General features: G+C 43.8%; 2 protein-coding genes across 2 annotated transcripts in view; both read right to left on the reverse strand.

Moving 5' to 3' along the window:
• Window positions 1-5,135: 5,135 nt before the first annotated feature.
• Window positions 5,136-8,441, reverse strand: TAF9B (TATA-box binding protein associated factor 9b). Its single transcript, XM_068412042.1, has 7 exons — window positions 8,380-8,441; window positions 8,222-8,303; window positions 7,827-7,963; window positions 7,618-7,752; window positions 6,620-6,701; window positions 5,932-6,045; window positions 5,136-5,589 (listed from the first exon to the last, which is right to left on the reverse strand). The coding sequence occupies exons 1-7, from the start codon at window positions 8,428-8,430 to the stop codon at window positions 5,423-5,425; spliced, it is 768 nt and encodes a 255-aa protein (XP_068268143.1). The 5' UTR covers window positions 8,431-8,441; the 3' UTR covers window positions 5,136-5,422.
• Window positions 8,442-12,430: 3,989 nt separating this feature from the next.
• LOC137669651 (fibronectin type-III domain-containing protein 3a-like) overlaps window positions 12,431-21,117 on the reverse strand; it is a 46,800-nt gene continuing 38,113 nt past the window's right edge. Inside the window, exons 20-27 of the mRNA XM_068411859.1 lie at window positions 20,671-20,846; window positions 19,758-19,871; window positions 19,210-19,359; window positions 18,567-18,847; window positions 17,658-17,870; window positions 16,918-17,084; window positions 15,846-15,967; window positions 12,431-14,969 (exon numbers count right to left, since the gene is read on the reverse strand). Coding sequence (XP_068267960.1) covers window positions 14,652-14,969; window positions 15,846-15,967; window positions 16,918-17,084; window positions 17,658-17,870; window positions 18,567-18,847; window positions 19,210-19,359; window positions 19,758-19,871; window positions 20,671-20,846 — 1,541 coding nt within the window. The 3' untranslated portion in view covers window positions 12,431-14,651. The remainder of the gene's footprint in view (window positions 14,970-15,845; window positions 15,968-16,917; window positions 17,085-17,657; window positions 17,871-18,566; window positions 18,848-19,209; window positions 19,360-19,757; window positions 19,872-20,670; window positions 20,847-21,117) is intronic.

The following is a 21,117-nucleotide window of genomic DNA, read 5'->3' on the forward strand; positions in this document are numbered from 1 at the left end:
ACTTTTACATTATGTGTACAACAAACCACTCACACACTCTGGGATCTCTGCAGTTAAAGTTGGTCTCAAAACTGGTCCAGCAGTTGCAGTGCTGACTGCCACGAGCACTAGCTCTAGGCTTTTTCTGTCACACCTTACTCAAAAAGCAGGCCAGTGCTGCTTTCCTTTCCCCTCTGTGCCACTGTCCTAGTTTTTGAATCACAGCATGAAGTGAGGCTTCCTTCTCCAAATGTAATTTTTTCTGTCCTCCACTGGTACTGGTGATAACCCAGACTTACACTGTACCTTCCCCAAGCTTTGAGAGCCCTCTGTGTTCATCTTCTTGGGCTTGGTGTGACATTAATGATTATGTGGCTCCTGGCTCTGTGCAAGCTGAGCAGGCTTGTCTGCCCTGGAGCTGTTCAGACATGCCTTTAATAAACAGCAAAGGATCACAGGATGGTTTTTCCTAGTATCAAGACGAATGAGCCACGTCCCTTTCCCTTCCCTCTCTTACAAGCTTATTCCTTTTATGAGGGGGCTCAGAGCAGAGCAGGGCCCTCAGCAAGCTCTTGGGCAGGGGTACAAGCAGGGTTCAGGCTCTGGGGGACATGGGCAAGTGTCACCTGTGAAAGCTGCAAGCCAAGACAAGATCCCAGGTAGTCCCATATGGTCCACTCAATAATGATCTCTGAGATGACTGATCTAACTTCAGCCTTCTTTTTGCTTTCCAAGCACCTAAAAGTCCATGATCGTTGTAAGCTGTTTGTTTCAAAGTGATTTAAACAAACTTGTAAGGGGTGAGGGCTTGACCTCGTGAAAGGGCACCCGCCCCATCCCCCAAACCTTCCCATCCTTTATGCAGGAGTTCACAAACTGAGTCAGGCTCATTTCACATTTGAAGAACAAAGACACAGCACAAAGGCAACAACTCTCTGTGCAGTGAAACACAAGGTAACAAATGGCTGTGGTTTAAGCAAACTTGTCCTACTTGTAGACAGGATGATGAAATTCTCCAGGGGGGTGGTTGGAGCTGGGTGCTGGAGGAGGTGCAGGTGTCTCCTCACCTTTCCCCAGGGCTGCTGCCTCCCTGGAAGGCAGCGGAGACGAGCAGCTGCCCAGGACACGGGTCTGCTCTCACTGATCTGCGCCAGTTCAGCCTCTGCTGCTGGAAGAGGAGTTTTGTGGCCCGAACCCCACCACACCTCTGACAAAGAATCACACAGAACCAACGAGGCTGGAAGAGCCCTCTGGGCTCATCGAGTCCAACCGTTGCCCTGACACCACCATGGCAACTAGCCGCGATGGGGCAGGGCCCCTGCTCTCATCAGCTGTAAGAAGAAAAGCTGTAAATCAGAAAAAAATGGGGGGGGTTTTGTTGAAGCTTTGCCTTAGTTTATCCCCTTGTACCGCAGCGTTTCATCCCCTTGCACCGTGGGACATGCCTGGGGACACACTCAGGGCTTAAATCAAGATGAACATCTTCATTTTGTGTTGGTGGGAGACCAACAGCTGCTGGCGGGCTGCCCTGGGGGGCAACAGGGCACCCCAGATGGCATGGCCAACATCCCCCCCCATTATATATATATATTAAATAAAATATATACAAAACATCTTTAATGTGTGTGTGGATTTGTAGAGCATCTGTGTATAAGAATATGGGCAACTGTGTGAACAAGTGAGTGAGTGAGTGTGTGTGTATATTAGATATTAGCTAGCATATATAATACAATGTATAGTGTAGATAAAACATCATAGAAACTATGCTTATATATATATTTTTATATATATAATATATATAGTTTTTTACTCTGTATACAAAGTTTCATATTCTCTTTCGGGGGGGGGGTGTGAGAGACAGAGTGTGTGTATATATATATATTAAAAAAAATCTATTAAAAAACCATATTCAATATATACACACAATAACATAAACCATATAACATAATAGAGACTATATAACACTATCTTATATAATGTCAAACACATTTTTATGTCCCTGTGGGGCGTGCGTGTGTGAGAGAGAGTATAAATTTATTTATACATATATATAAAAGAATAGTTGTTTGTGAACATTGGGTGGGGATATCTATCTGTTGATATTTTATATATACAATAGCTAGTATATTACAGATTATATGCAATGGAGGTTATATGTTTTTACATATATAAAAGGCTGATACTGTGTGTACAGAGCATGTATAAATATAGACTCATGGATTCCTTTAGGTTGGGAAAGACTCAAGACCATCGAGTACAACTCTGTTGGGTGTTGTGGTTTTTTTTTTTTAATATATATATATATATATATATACACACAGACAAGCATGCGCACCCTTGCATGGACATAAAAATGTGTTTGACATATAAGCTATATGATATATGACCATTATATAAGATAGTGTTATATAGTCTCTATTACATTATATGGTTTATGTTATTGTGTGTATATTGAATATATAGTTTTAATAGATATTTTTTTAATATACACACACGCATGCGTGCGCTCTCTCTCACCCCCCCCAAGAGAATCTGAGACTTTGTATACAGAGTACAAAACTATATATGTGTGTGTATATATACACACACATATATAAGCCATTTTAAACCATAAAAGCATAGGTTTCTATGATTGTTGTTGTTGTACTCAATGGCCTTAAGAGTCTTTCCCAGCGTAAAAGGAATCCATGAGTCTATATTTATACATGCTCTGTACACACAGTATCAGCCTTTTATATATGTAAAAACATATAACCTCCATTGCATATAATCTGTAATATACTATCTATCTATTGTATATATAAAATATCAACAGATAATAGCTATCCCCACTCAATGGTCACAAACAACTATTCTTTTTTATATATATATATATATATATATATATATATATATATATATAAAAAAATAAATTTATACACACTCTCTCTCAGAGACCCACACGCCTGCGCAGGGACATAAAAATGTGTTTGACATTATGTGAGTGTTATATAGTCTCTATTACATTATATGGCTTATGTTAGTGTGTGTGTGCATATATTGAATATATAGCTTTAATAGATTTTTTTAAAAAAATATATATACACACACACACGTGCTCTCTCTCTTACCCCCCCCACCGAAAGAGACTCAGACTTTGTATACAGAGTACAAAACTATATATATATATATATATATATATATATATATATATATAAAGCACAGGTTTCTATGATGTTTTAGCTACACCATACATTGTATTATATATGCTAGCTAATATATTTTATTGTAATTGTAATAATAACATGTATTATGATGTCCTATATGTAGTGTATATATATAAAAAGGTTCTCTGAGACATGTGTGCAGCGAGTACAAATATACACATGTATATAAAAGAATAGCTGTCCATGTGAGAGCAAGAGTGAGCATATATATGTGTGTGTGTGTGTGTATATATATATATGAGACGGTATTATGACATATAAAAGAACAAGTGGCAGTGGAGGGGGGGTAAACACATGCATGTGCAATATGTTATCTATTAGGTGTTAGCATGTACTGCACATATTCGATTGTAGCTGTGAAAAAAGGGTGCTGAGACTGTCCAGAGTGCAAATATACTTATGTACATAAAAGGAGACTGTGCAGATGGTGGGGGGGGTGTGTGGTGTTTTTTTTAATTTTTTTTATATATGAGTGTATATTTTTTTTATATATATATATATATACACACATGTGTATGTAATGAATCACAGAATCCCAGAATCACTCAGGTTGGAAGAGCCCTCTGGGATCATCGAGTCCAACCATTGCCCTGACACCACCATGGCAACTAGACCAGGGCACTGAGTGCCATGTCCAGGCTTTTCCTAAACCCCTCCAGAGATGGTGACTCCACCACCTCCCTGGGCAGCCCCTTCCAATGCCTAATGACCCTTGCTGAGAAGAAATGCTTCCTAATGTCCAACCTGAACCTCCCCTGGCCAAGCTTGAGGCTGTGTCCTCTTGTCCTGTCGCTGGTTGCCTGGGAGAAGAGGCCGACTCCCACTGCGCTACAACCTCCCTTCAGGTAGTTGTAGACTGCACTAAGGTCACCTCTGAGCCTCCTCCAGGCTAAACACCCCCAGCTCCCTGTTCTAATATATATATTAGTATAATTATAATAATATAGTATAGCATATATATTATTTTATATATACTATACATACTATATATATTATTATATACTATAGTATTATACTATACTATACAATAGTATATGACTATAACATAGTATATATAATATACAATATCCACATAATTATGTCTTATGCATCAAATATAAATACGAATAGTAGACTACATGACACAATACATAATATGTAACATATGGCATGTATAAAATACTCTATATATTGCTATAACTTATTATTTTATACTTTTATATATATATATATAAAAAAATATGAAAGACTGCCTGAGACTGTGTGCATCTATAGAGTACAAACATGTGTATATAAAATAGGTAAGAGAGAATGAGAGTAAATAAACCTATGTGTATATGTGTCAATACATATGTATATTAAGTATTTTTTTTAAAGTGGGGGGTGTGTGAGAAGTTATCATATAGTTTTATTTATACACATATATTTGAATAGTATATATGTAAGGACAGTGTGAGTGTGGCTGTGTATAATAGAAAAATAAAATGTTATAGACGTTGTCAAATGTATACTGTATCCATTACACAGCTGTGTAACCAGGGTGCCTGAGCCTGTATACATACTTATGTTATCATCTATATAAAAAAGTGCATTAATGTGTGTACAGACACATAAAGGATGTCTGACTGTGTTTATGCACATGCATAATTAACTACACTATATTCTCTCGCTACATATAGTGTTTTTATATATATAAAAGAATAGCTGTCTGGGAGAGTTTGAGTGTGTATAATACAATTATATATGTGTGTGTATGTGCACGGGTATTCAATCACTTGTGAACCTTTAAGGGCCTCGGTGGGACACGGTGGGTTGAGCAGGATTGGTGCCAGAGCTCTCCCAGCCCCAGTCACATCAAGCTCAGCAGGAGAAGAAAAGCAGGACAAGCTCATGCCTTCCCCAAGAGACTTTGTTAGAAACACACACCACTTTTTGTTGTTTAATATATCAAAACATATTAAATTTATTCAGTCTTTAGTACAGCAGACTTGGGATCATGATACACAACAAACCCATCTGCAAATACCCACACAAGCACAACCCCAATGAACTGTGTAACAGCACCCAGTGCTCCCATCGCTGCTGAGGCTCAAAGACATTCCAGGCCACAGGAAAAGAGGAGTCGCTTTTCTGTCCTTCCACTGGCACTGCTCTCTCTCTCACTCCACCCCCAACTGGGTATTAATTAACTGAGCATTTACACTGGCAAAAACCTTCTCAAACTCAGTCTGAATCCCTGAGGGGATCGCACAGTCTCTTCACAAGTTATCGTAGTCGTCGTCATCGTCATGCTTCCTTTTCAAGGGATTTGATTCGTTAGATGTGTTCTGTGATGACACCATATTTGTAGTAATAAGAATGTTCTTCGGTCCAATTAACGAAGGATTAATTAGAACATTCTGAACTGTCGGAGTAGTCGGTGTTGCTGTGGGAAAAAAAAAGAAGCCATTGAATGAAAAGCTTGAAAAAATGACAGTTGATTTTCCCACACTGGAACTGAACTTCCAGCCTGATAAAGTTCTGGTGTCAGGGACACCTGCCCGAGACGCTGAGTGCTCTGCTTGGCACCACTGTGCTCGAAACAGGAATTAAAAGTCACTGGAACGACCAGCAGGACTGCCTGCCTTACGTACGGAGGCACGAAACATTAGCAGTGCTCAAAAACAGCAGCAGTGAAGTAATTTTCCCACATTATTACTATAAATTAATTTCCTTTCTGCTAAAAAGAACACCCAGAAGTGCTGCTGCTCTTCACAGCTTGTTTTACCCGACTTGACGGCTGCCTGAGAAGAAGGGATCTGTACGGTGAACCGCTGCCCGGTCAGCGACACGGGAGTGCCAACTTTTGCTGAGACAGATACTGTCTGTGCTGAAGGTGTACCTGAAATTCAGAACAACTCAGTCAAAAGACAAATAAAACCCAAGAACATATCCTTGCACTCATTAATTTGCTTTCAAATTAGAACCTATTATTTTCAAAGTAGTGGGAACACACAGGAATGTATGATGCTGGACATCCAGGAGTCAGAGTTTGAGGCAGAACTGCTCATCCACTCCAGACCGACACAATTCCAGGCTACACACTAATATGGACGTGCACATGCTCAGTCATAACTTTATAAACCTTTTAAAAACAGATTTTATTTAGTGCTATTTGTGTAGTGTAGTGCTTACACTGAGGAAAAACCTCAAACTTATTTAAGTTTCGAATAGCTTCTTCACATATAGAAGCCATCACAAATACAGGAATACAGAAGGTCAGTAATGTATGCATGTATCAAAGATTAAAATAATCTTTTTGAAATTAATTTGATTTTCCCGACACTGTCAAACGACACTAAGATCAGGTGCCACCCGACACATCCTCAGTGGTTGAAGCATGACTTAAATTACTCCTCGTTATTTTTTTCCTTCATAAAATCAACACAGGAAACCCCACCAGAGCTGTTTCCTACCTAAGGTAGGAGTGCTGGGCCTGCTGCTCACCGCACCAACGCTCAGGCGAGGGACCGTTATTCTCCCTGCAGAGGAAGAGACCTGTCGAGAGAGAACACTCAGTTTAGCATCCACTAGAAATTAACAGTTCTTGACGTGAAAAAAAGAAACAGTTCCTCCTACAAAACCCCCGAGAGCCTCTTTCCCAGCAACAATACACTGTTTGTAGGCCAACACAGAAGATCTCAAGCTCTTCATGGTGTGAATATCAGCACGAGCTGGAGAGCTCCTGGGTGTGACGTGATGCCGAATATTGGCAAAGATCTGACCTGGCAAACAGCACTCGGGTCAATCAGGTTCGTTTCTACCAGAAACAATAACTAGAATATTTTAAATCGACAGTGAATTCTTCTACCCAGCAGCTAGCACCAAGGTATGTCCCACGTCAACACCCGGCATCTAACCTTAAGCTCAACTTTTTAAATTATTTCTTTAAAATGGGGCAAATAAATATGAATTCTTACACACTGAGACACTCGGCATTTTCCAGTGAACAAAGTAAATATTTTCTTTCTAAAGCAGAAACAACTAAGATACAAACACAAAATACACTTTAGTATCTATGCTAAAGCCTTACTTTCGCCTTTTACAACCTGATACTCAACTTGACAATTTTGCTTTAACACTAAAAAGATTCACAGATGCATTTTTTAACACACTTTGCATTTCAAACCAAGTAACAGTAAGAATACTTGCAAATTCCTAGAGACAACGGCCACTGACCGAGTGTCAAACCCTGTTCTGACAGGCACAGGTCAGATTTGCCCACGTGTATCCTGCAGAGGTGTGGAGCTTAGCGGTGGCCGTGGCAGTGCTGGGTTAATGGTTGGACTTGATGATCTTAAAGGTCGTTTCCAGCCAAGATGATTCTATGATTCTATGAAAACTCTAACTCCAAGAACACTCCTGACAAACAAAGCGGGTGTTAGGAGAACCCTTCCCCACCCGACGCCCTTACCTTCTTCTGCATGGACTTCAGTCTGTAGTTGGGAGCTGTCAGGCAGTACCGGTCAGGCGGAAGCCTGGGCCCAGAATAAGGCTTTATCAACGGCAACGGCGTCTGATTTTTCTGCCTTGCAATATCTAACAAGAACTGGAGAGAGACGGTTACCTTCCCACCCGCAGCCTTTTATCGTGCTCTGCAATTACCAGCGCGGTTTTACTCACGTCTCTGGGAGGGGGAGATGTAAACGACTGGTCTGTTCGACACTGGATCGCCAACCTCACGTCATCTGCGTCGACGCTGGATTTCTTTGCGTGGCTCGAGTAAATCTTTGCATCTTCCAGTATAGTAGTCACGTACCCTTTGAAAAACACAACCTCTCGTTCAGGCTGGATTCAAAGGAAGAGCAAGAACTCTCCCCCCTCGCCATCCCTCCCAGCTCTCACCGACAACACCGCTTCCTCCAGCATTGTTTTTAAGGCTTGACAGGGGAATCTCCCCAGGAACCGCGGCTAAAGGCAGCATTTCCCCTCTGCCCCCCGCGTTTCCCTGCGCATCCCCCGCCAGGGGCAGCGCCGCTGATCGCGCCACCCCCCCCAGAGCCCCCGGCGCCGCTCACTGTAGGCGAACTCCAGCATCTGGTTGATGACGCGCGGCTCGTACTCCGTGATGCCCATGTCCTTCAGGATCTGCGCCATCACCTGCAGGGTGGGGAGGCACCGCTCAGCTCTGCCGCGCTCACCCGAGCCCCCCCGGCCCCTGCCGCCCCCGCGGTACCTGCGCGTCTTTGGGCGCGCTCTTGGGGGACGCCATCTTCGGCGGCTCCATCGCTCCCGCCAGCCCCCGCGGCTGCTTCCGGTCGCGTGACCAGGGCGCGTTGCGCGCGGCTGCGTGGGCCGGAGCGCGGGGGTTGCCATGGCGACGCGGCCTGGTCCGGGCCCGGGCGCGGGGGTTGCCATGGAGACGCGGCCTGGCCGCGGAGGGCGCCGCCGTGTCCCGGCAGCAGCGTGCGCAGTGCCGGCGGTGCCGTTCCTCCTCTCTGTGCCAAAGCGAACGGGCCCTCGAGGCCTTTCAGAGCCACGGCACAAGCGGGGGGTTCAGTGTGTGTCCCCCGCCCCGGGCCTCCCGGTAGGTGGAGAGAGCCCCGGAGCTCCCTCCCAAGGTCACACCGGTGTCGGGTTAGATAGGGCTTTTATTCTGCTTTTCATTTTTAAAAACGATGTTTCTGTGACGCAGAAATTCTAATAAAAATATCTGTGGAGACAAAGTGATACACGAGGGCATGGAGCAAGTCTGATGGCATCAGGGGGTTGTGCCCTGTCCCCCATGCTGCAGGACAGCCTAACGCCAGCCGTTTGTCCCGTGGTGAAGCAGAAGGGTGTCTCACTTCATTAACGACTTCAATGGCCACTGTTTAAACTGCCACCATTCCCTGGATTAAAGAAAAATGAGAGTATTGGCAGCAGGACCTTTTAAGCTTGTTTTCCTAGCAGCCGAAGGATCTCTACTTACATTCCATGCAAGTCGCGTCAAAAGTTTCTCTCTTACTTTCTGAAGCAAAACAGAACAAAAAAAAAATTGTTTTCTTGTGATTTTGTCAAAGGGGGGATTAGCAGCATACCAGAAGAAGTGTTGTCATTAACCGTGACGGTCCAAACGAAGCAAAGTCTGGAGGAAGATGCGATATCCGCACTGGACCTGCTGATACAACGGGGAAGAGAAGCCAACCTCCTTTGAGAGCAAGAAGAAATAAACAGCTGTTAACTTGTGATCCCTCTGATTCATGCCTGTAACCCGTTGCAAAACATTCCAGTGGCAGCGAGACTCTCTCTCTGCTTCTCATCTGTACCAAGGATGATGTTTACACCTGGAAGCCGACCTAGGTGTAAACACAACCTTCAAACCTGTCTTGGCCTCTGTGTATCTGTATGGATGGCAGCTGGCCCCCGGCCCCCCCACACCACGGGTTTGCTGGGGTGGGTGGTGCCAGACTCGGCCTGACGGGGGGCAGAGGCAGCCCTGCAGCTGCGGCGGTGGCTGGAGGAGCTGGAAAACCCGCGTCCAGCACGTGCCAGCGCTGGAGGTGCCGGCGGCCGGAATGCCTCTGCTGAGGCTCTTTGGCTGGGAGCGCTGTAGCGTTATCGTCCAAGTCATTTGACTTTCATGAGTCAGAGTGTATTACACAAAAACATCCTGCGAGGAGGGAACGGAGGATGAATTCCAGACACTGACCTTAGACAACAAACAAAACCCACTTTTTTCCCCTTGTTTCAGGGAAGAGGGCGGGGGGGGAGCCCTTCCACCAAGGACTGGATGCAGGCTGTGGGTCAGGCTGAAACTTGGCACCGTCGGGCCGTCTGCTGTTTATTTATTCCCAATGCAGTAAAAAAGAAAGATACTTTGTACTGCCCATGGGCTCTGGGTTTACCCCCAAGAGCAGTCAAAGACCCTTCTGCCCCCCCAGCTCTCCTGTCTGTGCTGTGACCGCCTTCCCCACCAACCCCGCTGCGCAGAGGTGACTTTCCACGCTGAGCAGCACGACCAAGAAGAGCCAGTTTCCACACGGGAGGTATTTGTCCCCGAGGCAACAAACGCTTTTGGTGCAGGCAGCTGAGCTGGAGCGGGGCTGCCTGGCCGCGAAAGCTTCCTCCCCATGGGCAGTCCTCTGGGGCACGGCCGTGCTGTGAATGCCTGCGTTCAGCTGGCTGCGGGCCGACTGAAGGAGCAGCCACCCTCCGTCTTCGCTCAGGCACTGGGGCTTCTTTCAGCACTGGAAACCAGGAAGCCGGGTCACGGCGTGGCCATGCCGAGTGCTGACGACTCCGTCTGCCACCGCTGAACCAGGGACGTTCATCAAAGGCAACTGTCTCCCAGCTGGGAGCGATCTGCTCGAAGAAATAGGGATGACAGCCGCACGCTGTTCAGCCCACGTGAACATGCACCAGCCAGGGTTTAGTTCCACTCAGGGTGCATCATTTAAATCACCAACGCAGAGTTAAGCATTGGGAATTTCTTCTTAGATGGGTTTTGTTGAGGTGTTTAAGGTGCAGCAAAGTAAACCCTTGGCACACAGACTGCTTTTCTGTTTTTTGAGGTGTCCAGGTGCCTAAATCTCTTGAAAAAAAAACCCCACAGCCAGTGCTTCTGCCTTGTGGACATGGCAGCAGAAACCTCCCCGACGTTAGAACCAGGGATCTGTCAGCACAATGCAGTGACTGTTCAGCACTGACATTTCCAGCCCAAATCCCACACTGTTTGGCTCTACAAAGTGCTGGCTTTTGAACAGTCTTTCAGAGAATAAAAGCTGCAAAGAGCAGAGCTCCGAGGAGAATGGAGCAGGTTTATTTTGTACCGGGTACCCCACTCGCTTCTCCCAGCGCCCCAAGTCCCAGGTTATGGAGGAGTTTCCGAGCACTGTGGCTGGACACATGCTGCTGTTGAGCTCAGAACGTGCACAGCCTCTCCAGCACTGAGTGTCCCCTCTCTCGGGCTGCATGCAGTCAGCCCCAGCCTCCTGCAGCCTTCCCGTGTGGTTTCCCTCGCGCTGGCCCCTTTCCCCCTCGCTTCCCCCACCCCGGCGCTTTCCAGCTCGTCATCACTGATCTTTTGTGAAGTGGAAAGTAAATCAGGGCTAAGTGTCAGACTGTCTCATTTTGAAGACTGATGGTCAAATAAAGGCTTTCCCATCCTGGCTTCATAACGTCGTTAAAGCATTGTCAGGAGAAATCTCTCACTCAGCGGCATACGCCAGGGAGGAGCTCAAGTGGGAAAGGCTCTAAGTAAACACCAATCAATGGAAAATTATGTAACTGGCCCAAAGGGGCTAATTAAATTTCCAGTATCAAAGAACTGTTCTACCCTACCTGGTAACCGCGGGCACGCTTCGCAGGGCAAGGAGAAGAGCGGAGTGGGGGTGCGTGGTTAGTGCAGCAGCGTTAGCGGTGTGGAGATGGAGGGAGGGAGGTGGATTGACCACAGAAAGGGCAGCATGGGAAATGCCCACAAAACACCAAGTGGCCCCAGCCCATTTCCTCAGGTGTTGTGCCACATGCCAGGGAGCTCCTGCACCCCGGGGACCTCTGGGCACAACAGCATCGTCCTCACCAGCGGCACTCTTCGGTTAAGCCACGTTGTCAGGCTTAACTGTCCACAGAGCTCCTGCAAAGGGATTTGTCTGAGGACCAGACATTTTGTTAATCACAGACCTGTGAGACATAATTCAAGTTACTTTCTTCCCACCGAAGCCAAGAGAGAGAAAGTGGAGGCTAAAGCCAGGCCAGCTGCTTGCTCTCAGCAAATAAGCGTAAGGAGAAGCTCTAAGGTACTTGAAAGGAAAGTGGTAAGAAATTCCTCATTTTGTGGGACTATGAACACGTTGCCTTCTTCCTAAAGACTGATTTATTGCCCACCCCTCAGGTCTCTTGAGTTGCTTCCCTCGTTTTCTTTTATCTTGCTCTTCATTCAAACCCTACCCAGCTTTATGCAAAGTCAGACCCCATCTCTGCTAAGCTCTATGGCGAGAAACGATCCGTGCCTTTAGAGCTCATCTCAACGGACCAGGGACAAATGACACACGTGGGGGATCACTGGGCAGGGAGACTCTTGGAAAAGGCCAGTGCTGTGCTGAGGTTCCCACCAAGAACTGGTCTTCCAGAAAGGTTTTTTAGGACAGCTCTTCATGACACATAGTAACAACATTAATCATGTTTCTTCACCTTAAAAAACTACACACTACCCCAATGACTGCCCCTGAGTACGATTAAAATCCACAGAAACACGCAACAACCCTGTAGTCAAATTTGAATACATTTGTATTATTTATTGGCTGTATTAAATATATTATCTATTTGATAGTTACAATTTAGTAATACAATGCATGGCAGCTTTAACATAAGTTTGAGATACCTCAAAATTACAATACAAGAAAACTGAAGATACCTAAAGACATTAATGCCACGAGGATACATCGTTCTGGAATGGATAACAGCGGATGCAAGACCCGCATCGCGGTAGGCTGTCATGGGTATTTTCTGGAAACGTATTTTGTGGCGATTACAAAAGAACTTCCTTTCACTTTTGAGGAGTCGTGACTTGTTAGTATTTACTCTGCAACCCTAATTTATCTTTTAAAATGATCAGAAACATTATTGCCAAATAAACCTCTACAAAGTTCGTTCTAAGAGTTAAAGAAATAACCCTTTGGCAACAGAGATTCGCTGAAGGCAGTCTTATTTGCTAAAAGTAGACTATGAAGAGAAGTAAAGACAGATTGTAAACTCTTCTGCAAACTAAAGACTAATATCTGTATAAAACTCTTTCCAACACTGGAGGGAGAGATTTCTATGATATAATAAATGATTAACTTAAAGTTCTGCTACAAGTAGAACAATACATTCAAACATACATTTTCCAGGACTTTTAATCAAAATAAATAGAGTACAAAATGAAGAGTACATCTTGAAAAGATTAATTTCAGATTGCACCATAAATCTACTTTTAAGAGTATTAAGCGATACTATGTCATAATTTAGGTTTTCCACATCTGAAATACAACACAACGCCTCAAACTACAACGCAACATTATTCACCAACTGCCATAGGAGAAAGACCCTTAAAGTCATTAATTACTGGAAATACTTAGCCTGCAGCACTGTCACATCCAACATTCCACGTACATTGCTCCGATGTCTATAAAGTGTAGCCATAGTCTTTGCAAAATATGCTAAATCTACCTTTCTCTGGCATATTCCAAACGCTGTTGGGAAGACCCATTCTGAAACACGGTCAGAATTTGTGAGTTCCAGCTTTCAAAACATGGGCTATAAAGACGACAGCTGTCGGACTCTTTAGGTACTGGCAAGCAGACTGAACAGGAAGAGCCATCTGTAGTGCACAGTGTCCACCCAAACCCCCCCCAACAAACAGGACGAGTTTCAGGAAAGCTCAGAGCAGGCTGAACATCCCCGTCTAGAAAACACTGGAATGTGAAGCTGCCACCGCGGGGGTAGCAAGGCGTTTAAAACATTGTACAAATGTTACCTAAAAAAGAGTTTTCATGTACAAGGTGATAATTCAGATAAAGTTAGAAGGGCATCCAAAAGCAGTTTGAACTTTTTATTTTGAGGTTAATAATAGTACAAAAAGGTTTGCTCAGTTTGAGCCAAATAGTGTAACATTTATCATAAATGCACTCTTTCTCCTTAAAGACAACACCTGTGCTTTGCTGAAAAGGCTGCAAAGGTTTCATCCCAAGCACAGGAAATTACTTTTCTCTCAGGCACTGAGAGTGAAATGTGGATTGGGCCAACAGCTGCTCACCACCAGCAGAGCATTTCATCCCCAAGGGGCCTCCTCCGCCGCGTCACCTCCGAACGCCTTCGCTGTGTGCACAGTACGTCCTGCTAACGTTCCGTCTAGCACTTTGATTAAAACCCTAAAAACGCCGGCACCCTCTACTTTAACACTTGAAATGATTATTACTGAGTCTGAAATATTAAAATAACGGTAAAGTAGTAGCATCACTAAGTCAAAGTCAATATTCTGCTCTCCTCCTACAGCCTATTAAATGTGGTCTGCTCTAGTAATGTTCTGCGATACGGCACTGCTCGAAGCGTAAGCATCTGTGCTGCTGTGTTCCGTGTACACCAAACTACAACGATACCTGATTAAACGCTGCGCATCGACTACCACTTAGTTGTACTCAAAAAGGACTCGTCCTACCAACGCCTTCTCTCTCCAACTGGCCAAAGGGCCCCGCTTTGAATTCAGAGAGAGGAAGAGTGTGCACACCCTGGTGTGCACGGTAAGGCAGTTTTGTGCTGTCTCATTAACAGCTAACCCTGATTACAGAGGACCCAGGATTACCCTTTCTACAAGAAATCTGCGTTCAGTATTTGGAAAGGATCTGCCAACCCAGCCTCACTGTCAGCCAGCAGCAAAAGTGGAAACGCACGTATCGATACGTTTCCAGCTAGGATTTTAATTACAACTAACCATAAATACCCGAAAGAGCTTCTGTACAAAAAGCTGAGTACGGAGCAGGCTCTCGTCTACTTGATTACGAAGTACTGAATAACAACAGCAAATAAAATAGCAACCACTGCAAACCCGCAGAGCAGAACGATAGCGATGAAGCGCTCCTCACGCAACGTCTTCTTCGTCTCGGCCAGCTCCGTCGTCGCATCGGCGCACTGCGGAACCAGCTCTTGTTTCTGAGATGAGAACACCGTGCTGGGACTGTAAGGTCCATACAGTTCCTGGGATCCAGCAGAGTCTTGGGACTGGCGGCCAGCGCAGACTCTGATCCGATATTCACAGTTTGTCTGCAAGCCCGTGAGACGGAAGGAGGTCTCTGGTCCCTTGTATACCTGGTCAGAAGGAGAGCGAGAGCTGCTTTACATGGGATTCAGCTTTCAAACAGTACATGACACTTTCTGTTCTGTTTTATGAGCACATGCAGCACTGGACACTGCCCAAAGTCATTCTCTTCAAGCCAACTTAATAAAATCACATAATCACAGAATCACAGAATGTTAGGGATTGGAAGGGACCTCGAAAGATCACCTGCCGGAGCAGGATTACCTAGATCATAAAAATCTCAGCTTTTATTTCTGAAGGATTTATGATTCATTTTCTTGTGAATAATCCAAAGCTTCCTGCTACACCCCACATGGAGAGACCTGGATTGGGATGCTCAGAAAAAAGAAATCATCATTCTGCATATCTGTTGTTCCACATAGCTCCCCCACAAATGTGACCAACAAAGGCAGTGATGCCACAGACGGTAAGATTTAAGAATCAAAAGAGCCAAGGGAAATCCTGGGAGACCAGGACAGGACAGCATTAACACACTTCTAGATGAGTAACTCTCCCAAGGACACCCAAGCCCACTGTCACAGTCATTTGCTTTTACAGTACAAGCAAAGGGTCAGCAGGGAAATGGAACTTAATGACCTTTAATCTGGGGCAGCCTTCCGTGCCGTGAAGGGGCAGAGCGGCAGGACCCTACACTGGAAGCTGTCCTCACCCATCACAAACTTAAACACCTCACTGAGAGGAACTGAGATGTAAAATGAAGCACCCTGGAGGTCAGGATTGTAAACTGAGTCCCCTGCTGAAATGAAAAGTATCCCTGCCACTAGCACCACCAGCCAGAATTTGAACCTTCCATTACAGACATCTTCTTTTGCAATAATTTTTCAAAGCAAAAAATCCTCGAGTTCATCATGTGAAATAAAAGGTACCTGATCAAACTCTCTCCCAGCAGCGAGCTGAAGGATGTAAACAATGGCATCTCCTTTCATCGGCTGTAAAGGTTCCCATGTGATTTCGTAAGTGTTTTCTTCCAGCTGATTTGCTTTGGGTGCTAGAAAAAAGTGATTTGTTGGCATTTTAGAAAAAGAGAACAAAGGTCTCTACAAACGTTCTTGTTTTTTCAATCAGAAGGGCCAAAATCCCCAATTATTACAGTGACTCACTGTCACAGTTGATGGAGCAAACGGGCCCTGGTTTCAGTGACAACAGGGAATTTTCACACTCTGCCTCACCATGTGCTTTGCTTTTGTGTTTTCCTTTGGAAATGTTTCTGCTCTAACACAAGTGACAGGGCAGTGTAGATCTAAAAGCTTAAGGTTTTCCCAATATATTTATTAACAATGTAGAGGTAATTGTCATTCTTAGAGGTAACAGTTCCAATAATTTTAAGCAATTAAGGTGTGTTTCATTCTTTCTTTTCCTTCGCTGTGTTTCATGACATAAGCTTAAAAAATGATCATTGTAATATCTGTAGGTTACACTTGTCTTTTCAAGCTGACAAGATGAGCTTCTGATGTCTAATGTTTGTACAGATGATCAACTGCTTTCAAATCATACAGAAAACAGCATTTACTGCCAGGTATCTCCAAGGCAGAACTAATTTTCCTGCAGGTAATTCACATTCTGAGCTTCAGAGTGACTGTCTCTAATAGCAATCTTTAGTGTTCACATTAGAAATGCAGATCAGAGGAATAATTTGTGTTCTCATTTGCCCACGTGCTGTTGTAACTTAGGATAGATAATCCTAAAAAATGACTTTCCAGTTGAAAAAGGGTAGAGGAAATCTTCACTGTCGGGGTGGAAGAGCTGCTGTGTAGGAGATGGCCACGTGCTGGTCCTACACCAGTACAGCCATTCTCATACCAAGACAAAACCCACCACAGCTAGTTTCTGTTCTCTGTCCCACAAAGGCCCTGGAAAGACGTTGGGCTGGGAGGAGAGTCAGGTTGCAGCATTTAACCCACGTGGCTTGCAGAAGTTTCTAGTGCAGTGTAAGCTCACCTTTAAGAGATGCGGGTGGAGACTTTGTTGTAGTGAAAGCGTAAACTTCAGAAAACTCTCCCTCTCCAGCATCATTATATGCCTGGATTTTAAAATAGTACGTAGTGGATTCACTGAGTCGCTGTACCTTGTACGTATGACAGGGACCATTATAAACAGTAACAAACCTGGAAGAAAAATCAGAATATATCCCAATTAGCTTTAGTCATTAATCAGAAATTTGTATGTCAATATCATAAGTGGAACATTTAAGTACAAAAAAGTGACAATACATTCCACGTGCCCACAAGCAAGCTCTTGATTTGAAGCAAGAGAATAACCCTTGTATATACTAGAGACGTCGTCATTTCAAGTTAAAGGACAGCTGCCAACCCCATGTTTCTTATACACAAACTGGACTTCAGTTTAGAATTTAATTCTAATTTTAAAAATTAGAATTTTTTTAAATTCTAATTTTTTAGAATTTAAAAAAAATAAAAAAGAGTCAACATAGGAGGATGGTCAGAGATTCCTGTTTAAATCATAAACAGTATTTACTGCTTACAACTAAATACTAGTGCAACAACTATTAACAGCGTTTCTGGTTGAAAGATGGGATGCAAAAATGCAAACGAAGGGGCAAGCTTTGGGATGCCCAAACGACTTACTGCTGCAAACAGAAGTGAGAATACTTCCACTGTCTTAAAAACTTGACAGGAGGTTGTAAAGCAACAATATCTTTAATTCTCTGATTCTCTTACCTGCCAAACCTGTCCTCCATCTGCAAGTTGAATTGTGTAGGGTTGGTGATTAAAGCTCTGCTAGGACCTTCACCCCATTTCAGTTTAAGGCTCTGGTAGCTGAAGACCACACATTCAAGGTGAGGAGGGTCAGGAGGTAGTGGTTTCGTTTTGGCTTTAATGGAATGACTGAAGGGGCCAACTCCAAAGCTGTTTACGGCCTGTATTCTAATTCTGGAAGGGTGAGAAGAGCAGCTACATGGTTAATTTACTGAGGTCCTGAAAAAACGCTTGGTAATAAAGCAAGAGTTAAAATTTGTTAAGAATATAACCACAAACAATAAAGCCATTAAAATGCAGTTAGAAATTAACTATAAAAATAATCTACCTCAAAACCAGTCAACATAATTACACTGTGTTCAACACAATGAAGCATCAGCGTTTCTCAGTATTGTTCAGGTTTATTCTGTTCAGTGACCAAGCGCCCAGGTCCTCCACGTTGACCTGAACTGTTTCACCTCCCACTGACACTGAGGACCCACAACCTGAACTAAGCTTTAATCAAGCCTAAGCACGCACCACAGCAACAGCTACTCTGCTCTCTCCTGTACATTCATCCTCTTTTGGTGATGATCACCACATTACATGCATTGCTTCAGAATAAACAACTCTAAACCCAGAAAAATTAGAATAAAGCCTTGGCTGTGAGACAGAACGTTAACCTTAACACTGGAATCTTAACTCTTGCTGCTGAAACATCATAGTTTGATTCTGGACATGATGATTTTATTTTTTTTTTCAGAGTTGCAGAGTGAATTAGGCAAATACTTTGTAAGCTGAATAAAAAATTGCTCTAAAATTGTAAAACACTACCCTCAAAGCTATTGATTGAAAATCCTACAACTGCTTTCAGAATAAAACGATTATTACCTGTACAGAGTGTCAGGCAGCAGATTCTCAAGAACATGGCTTGTGTTTCTTCCAACAGTTACAAGCTGCTTTTCCCCATATTCTATATTATATCCAGTGATCTCTGACCCGTGACAACACGGCTCTTCCCATTGAATTGCAAGGCACGTTGATAAAGGAAGAGAAATTTCCATTTGATCCTCTTCAAGTAAATGCAGCACGGACACTGCTGCAGGCACGGACGCAGGGGTTGTCACCACACCAGTCTCACCAAACAACCCAACTCCAGCGACGTTCATGGCCTGAGGGAGAGACCACATCTTCGTTGCTGAATCTACATTTTCCTACCCAGATGGGGACACCATCGTACTTCCCTTTGCATGTTACTAAAAGCAACTTGGAAGAGAATGGAAAATCTCCCCAATAAAATGTAAATAGGGCAAAATGTCTGGTATTTAATGCCACACTTGATCTAAATTTCATTTCTAGAAACAGGTAGTTAGGAGGGACTGGGGCAGAAGGGAAAGCCTTTTTACCAATTACCTTCTCTGTTACATCAGTAGGTGACAGTACATAATTTTATTAATTTCTAGCCGCAGTTGTTCTTCAAACTGCATGTACTTGCTCATTTGCTTCGTAACACATAACAAAAGGCTTTTCCTACCTGGACTCTGCAATAATACGTGGTTGCAGGTGTGAGACCTTTTACTTCATAGCTCTGGCAAGGGCCGGTGTAAATGACATGCATCGATCCTTCCACCTGGCCCCAGTCCAGTCTGTATTCGCTGATTTCTGCACCATTGCACGCAGGACTCTGTGGGGTTAAGTGATAAATTTTCCCTCAGCTATTGCACATACACACGTGTGATCTCTTGTTACGCTGAACAGACACAGGGACAGAAGCACTGGGGTAGAAACCTGAGGTTGTCTCCACCACAGCCCAGAGCATGACTTTGAATTCAGCTTGTTAAAAGGTTTCCATCTAGACACATGGCTGTAACAACACAGTTCAGACCAGAATTTTGAATGACTCAGTCTCTTATCACTTGGATGAACTAAATATATATTAGTTACCATACCATGAGGAGGATTAAATGTCACCCGATTTATTAAGATGGAAGTTTTTCTTCCATTTCTGTGTATCATACACGTCACTACAATTCTAAAAGCCAAATACTAATTTGTGTATTATTGAACATCATCAAAACCTACCTCCCACGAAACTACCACACAAGTTGCACTTTTACAAGTTATCAGGGGTTTGCAACATTGGTCGGGGGGTCCTGGAGCAGTAGAGATCTCTGCTTTGTCAGAGTGGGGGCCAAACTGCAAGAAAACACAACTGCATGAACACAGCAACAGCCGTGGAGCAAAAACTGATGTGCAAGTGTGTGAGCTGAAGAAAACAAATTATTTTTAACTTGATAGAAGAGTTCAGTGCTCTAGTTTCACAGCACCAGTTTAAAATTCCTTTCAGGTAGTTTACTCTCTAAGCTGGCCCTGTGCCTACAGGATATCTGTAATCCTCCCACTGCTATGGTTTTGTAGCTCCTCCTTCCCCTGTAGCCAGGATCTGGCTTCCAGAAGCAGCTGGGTACTGTTTCAGAGAGACTTTTATGCCACCAACATTTATCCCAACCTTTTTCAGACCTGGAGTTATTTGAACACGCCCCTCACTACACAATACTATTCCCACACCACCAACCTGCAGAGTCTACGCCACTTGTAAAACACAAGGAAACGTCTTAACACACAAATATTAAGCGGTTATTCACAGCCAGAAACGCAGGGTTTACACAGCAGTCAAAGAAATGACTGGAAGTAGTAAGAGAATGTCTCACACTGACTTTGGACTCATTACTGTAGGTACTGGCAGTAATCCAGTAAACAACAGAAATGCAACACAGTGAACATCCCCCCTTAGGGCCATTCAGTCCTTCCTGCAGCCCTATTTATCAAGTCTTCTTCAAATATCATTTTTTTAATGCTCTAAGAAATTTTACTCCTTCAACAGAACTACGACAGAATGCAGAAGCTGCAGAATATCATCAGGCTTGTAAAACAATAGTATATTACTGTCTGCTGTGTAATAAAAAGGATTTGATCTCGTTAGCACCGTGGTTACCCCAACTTTATTTGCTGCTCGTATCCAGAAGCAGTAGGTTCTCCCTGGAAGCAGATTGTTCACCACATATTCAGTTGCTGGACCCTGAAACACTTGTCTGCGTTCCTCTTCTTCAGAGTTTGCCATCTCTAGAATATATTCGGTGATGTCAGAACCTCCATCGACAGATGGTGGGCCTAGGAAATAAAAGAGAATTTTGTTCCCTATTAATTTCACAAAGCACTTTTATATAGTTTCTAATCAGCCTTCTCAAGCTAAAAGTTGAATCAGGTGAATTTTAGAAGTTAGACACAGGCTTTTATCATACATCCTAGCAGAAACACTTTAGGAGGCTTGCTTTTTTCCCCCAGATACTGATTAGTTTAAGATGACCTTCATCAGTATTTTTCAGACATTTTCCATATATTTCCTTCAAAAACCAGTGTATCTTCATTACTTTTTGATTAT

The sequence above is a fragment of the Nyctibius grandis genome, chromosome 13, assembly GCF_013368605.1.
Source record: "Nyctibius grandis isolate bNycGra1 chromosome 13, bNycGra1.pri, whole genome shotgun sequence".
Classification (NCBI taxonomy): Eukaryota; Metazoa; Chordata; class Aves; order Nyctibiiformes; family Nyctibiidae; genus Nyctibius; species Nyctibius grandis.

Coding starts and splice junctions, on each gene's coding strand:
- TAF9B (XM_068412042.1), bottom strand. CDS start 8,430: ATGGAGCCGCCGAAGATGGCGTCCCCCAAGAGCGCGCCCAAAGACGCG. Junction 8,304..8,379: donor GCGCGCCCAAAGACGCGCAG/GTACCGCGGGGG, acceptor CCCACCCTGCAG/GTGATGGCGCAGATCCTGAA. Junction 5,590..5,931: donor TCAGGCAGCCGTCAAGTCGG/GTAAAACAAGCT, acceptor TTTTTCCCACAG/CAACACCGACTACTCCGACA.